This window comes from Penaeus chinensis, chromosome 34 (assembly GCF_019202785.1).
Source record: "Penaeus chinensis breed Huanghai No. 1 chromosome 34, ASM1920278v2, whole genome shotgun sequence".
NCBI classification, from domain to species: domain Eukaryota; kingdom Metazoa; phylum Arthropoda; class Malacostraca; order Decapoda; family Penaeidae; genus Penaeus; species Penaeus chinensis.
The window spans coordinates 10626819-10629318 of record NC_061852.1 but is presented as its reverse complement, the minus strand read 5'-3'; the positions used below and the strand labels follow the sequence as shown (position 1 = coordinate 10629318).

The 2500-nt window shown below is 37.2% G+C and overlaps 1 protein-coding gene across 2 annotated transcripts in view; it reads right to left on the bottom strand.

The window, feature by feature from the left end:
* Window positions 1-2500, bottom strand: part of LOC125043906 (E3 ubiquitin-protein ligase RNF113A-like) — a 20030-nt gene that overhangs the window by 15881 nt on the left and 1649 nt on the right. The window contains exons 2-3 of one of the 2 annotated variants that reach the window (XM_047640282.1): window positions 814-940; window positions 460-604 (exon numbers count right to left, since the gene is read on the bottom strand). In XM_047640282.1, coding sequence (XP_047496238.1) covers window positions 460-604; window positions 814-877 — 209 coding nt within the window. In that variant the 5' untranslated portion in view covers window positions 878-940. The remainder of the gene's footprint in view (window positions 1-459; window positions 605-813; window positions 941-2500) is intronic. The other variant, XM_047640281.1, reaches the window with a different exon arrangement.

Sequence of the window (2500 nt, the reverse complement as noted above, 5' to 3'; positions counted from 1 at the left end):
GGGAGAGAGGGAGGGAGAGGGAGGGAGAGGGAGGGAGAGGGAGGGAGAGGGAGGAGAGGGAGGGAGAGAGAGGGAGAGAGAGGGAGAGAGAGGGAGGGAGAGGGAGGGAGAGGGAGGGAGAGGGAGGGAGAGGGAGGGAGAGGGAGGGAGAGGGAGAGAGAGAGAGAGAGAGACAAAGCTTGTATCTGTTTTGTCTGGAACCTGTACTATGCTGTTGCACAACAATGAATCAAACTTGATGTACTTTCTAATCTATATCAACCTATATTTCTATTCAATTCTTTCATTAATTTCTAACTAGTCTTACATTTTGTTCATTATATTTCATATTCTATCTTTAACTCATCTCTTACCATATTCAAAAGTACAATGTCATTCCTGCTGACATTCTTGTGATTCAATTTCCTTGATACAAACACAAAAGACCAAGCAACAAATCAGGTAGACATCCTTACTAACCTGAGGTCATCCTCGCTATCATCACTTGAGCTTTGTTCTTCTGCATTTATCTTACTGCCACGGTTCTTACTCCTCTGGATCAGTGGGTTTGCAACACTGACCTTCTTCTCCTTTCTGATGACCTTGGTCTCATCTTCGCTACTGCCTGAAATAAGCATTAAAGTCTGAGTTTCTCATAGAAACAAAGAAATATATATAATTTTCCATCATCATTACTTTCTGTTAAACAGTACTGCAGTATAGTAGAAATAAATCTAATGGAAAAAAAATCCTATCCTGATTATATATAATCAGAACACCCAGTTATGGCCCTAGTGAAAATTTGAAAATTACAAAAGATGATTAACCAAATACCTGTGGGTTTATGTACTGTCCCCTGTAGATTTTTTTGAATTTTGTTCCATACAGATAGCTCCATGTGTGCTCAGCCACCAAGGACTCTATCAGTAGGCCCTAGTGACTGCACTTGATTTTCCCATTCCTTGAATTTGTGGAAATGTGTGTTTTTCTTTCTAATACTATTGATATTGACATTGTCATCAGTCTTGTTGATATTATAATTATGAAATTGTTATTAATATTAAAATATTAATAAGATTCCTATCATCATCCCTGCCTTTTTTTCTACTTGTGCAGTAAGTATAAAATAAGAGTTATAACATATGGCATGTACACCTTATTCCCCCATTCTCTTGGCACTTCCTAATTGTAATGAAAAAAATTATATGAGTGTCTTCTTGCATTAGTCCTCCCTTTGTTTTTATGTCAAGGAATGTAGTAAGTATGAAATAAGAATTCTTGTGATTTATGGCTTTCTCTTTACTTTACCCTATAACAGTAACAATAATAATGATATTGATAACAATGTGGAATGAACATAATATGGAAACAACAGCATACTCCTCCAACATCACCCTTCATCTTGTTGGGTTTCATGGGACACAGCCCCATGCATAGGATATGACAATGCCTCTTAAGTCCTACATATGCTATACTGTACATACATCAGTTTGGTTTCAATTTCACACAGCCATACAGAACAAGGTAAATCTTGCCTGTAATGGACAAAACAATGAAAAATGACATTTTTCATCAGTGGTATTTCCTCCACAAGTTGATAGTTAATCTAAACTATGGAAAATTGAAGATGGTGTTCCAGCACAGGACAAAAACTAGTATTCGTTGGTACAAGAAATAATCTACAGACATGAATGGTAATGCCACAAGCAAAGGAGATATTGCAGAGAGCGTTGCTTGGCGCTCCTGAATTTCAGCTCTATCTTGTGATGCATACTGAGGTAATAATTTCAGGCAAAATATATCAGAAATGAAGAAAATAGGCACAAGAAATGTCAAACACAGAGTAAGTTCTAACTGTTCAGTTATTTATCAGTAAAATTGAACCATAATAGGTTGTGCCATCAATAAAAAAGACAATTTTAACAGTGTAGAAATGATGTAATATAATATATTTTCCATCATAATGTTACCAAATGCAAAACCATAGTCACGCAACAATAAACCATGCATTTTCCGACAAATTGAAAATTCAACTGCACAAGTTACTACTTGAAAATAACAACTGCGCATGCAAGGTTTCCAGTCTGTGCATAGCCACCAATAAGATAATACAATGATCGGGTGGGGTCTAAGAATGAACCCTGAGTTAGGATGGTTTTAGGGTTAGTGTTACCAAGAGAGATGCACAGAGATAGAATGAAATGGACACTGCCATCTTCTGGAGCATAAAAAGTAGATTAATAAACAACACAGGTACAGCTACTCCAGCCTCATATTTATTGCAGAATGATGAAAATATAAGCTGCATATCACCACTCAGAGACCAAGTCCACATCACCCTTATACAGCCAGATAATATAATCTAAATAAGAGTTCTTAACCATTTTGCTCCATATGACTTAAAAGGTGTGCATTGCTCGTGTAATGAGCACTTGCCCGTGTGCGGAAACTTGGAATGTGTCGACCTGAGTCTCTTATCTAATAGTTCCTTCCTCTCTCACTCAATCACTCACACACACAC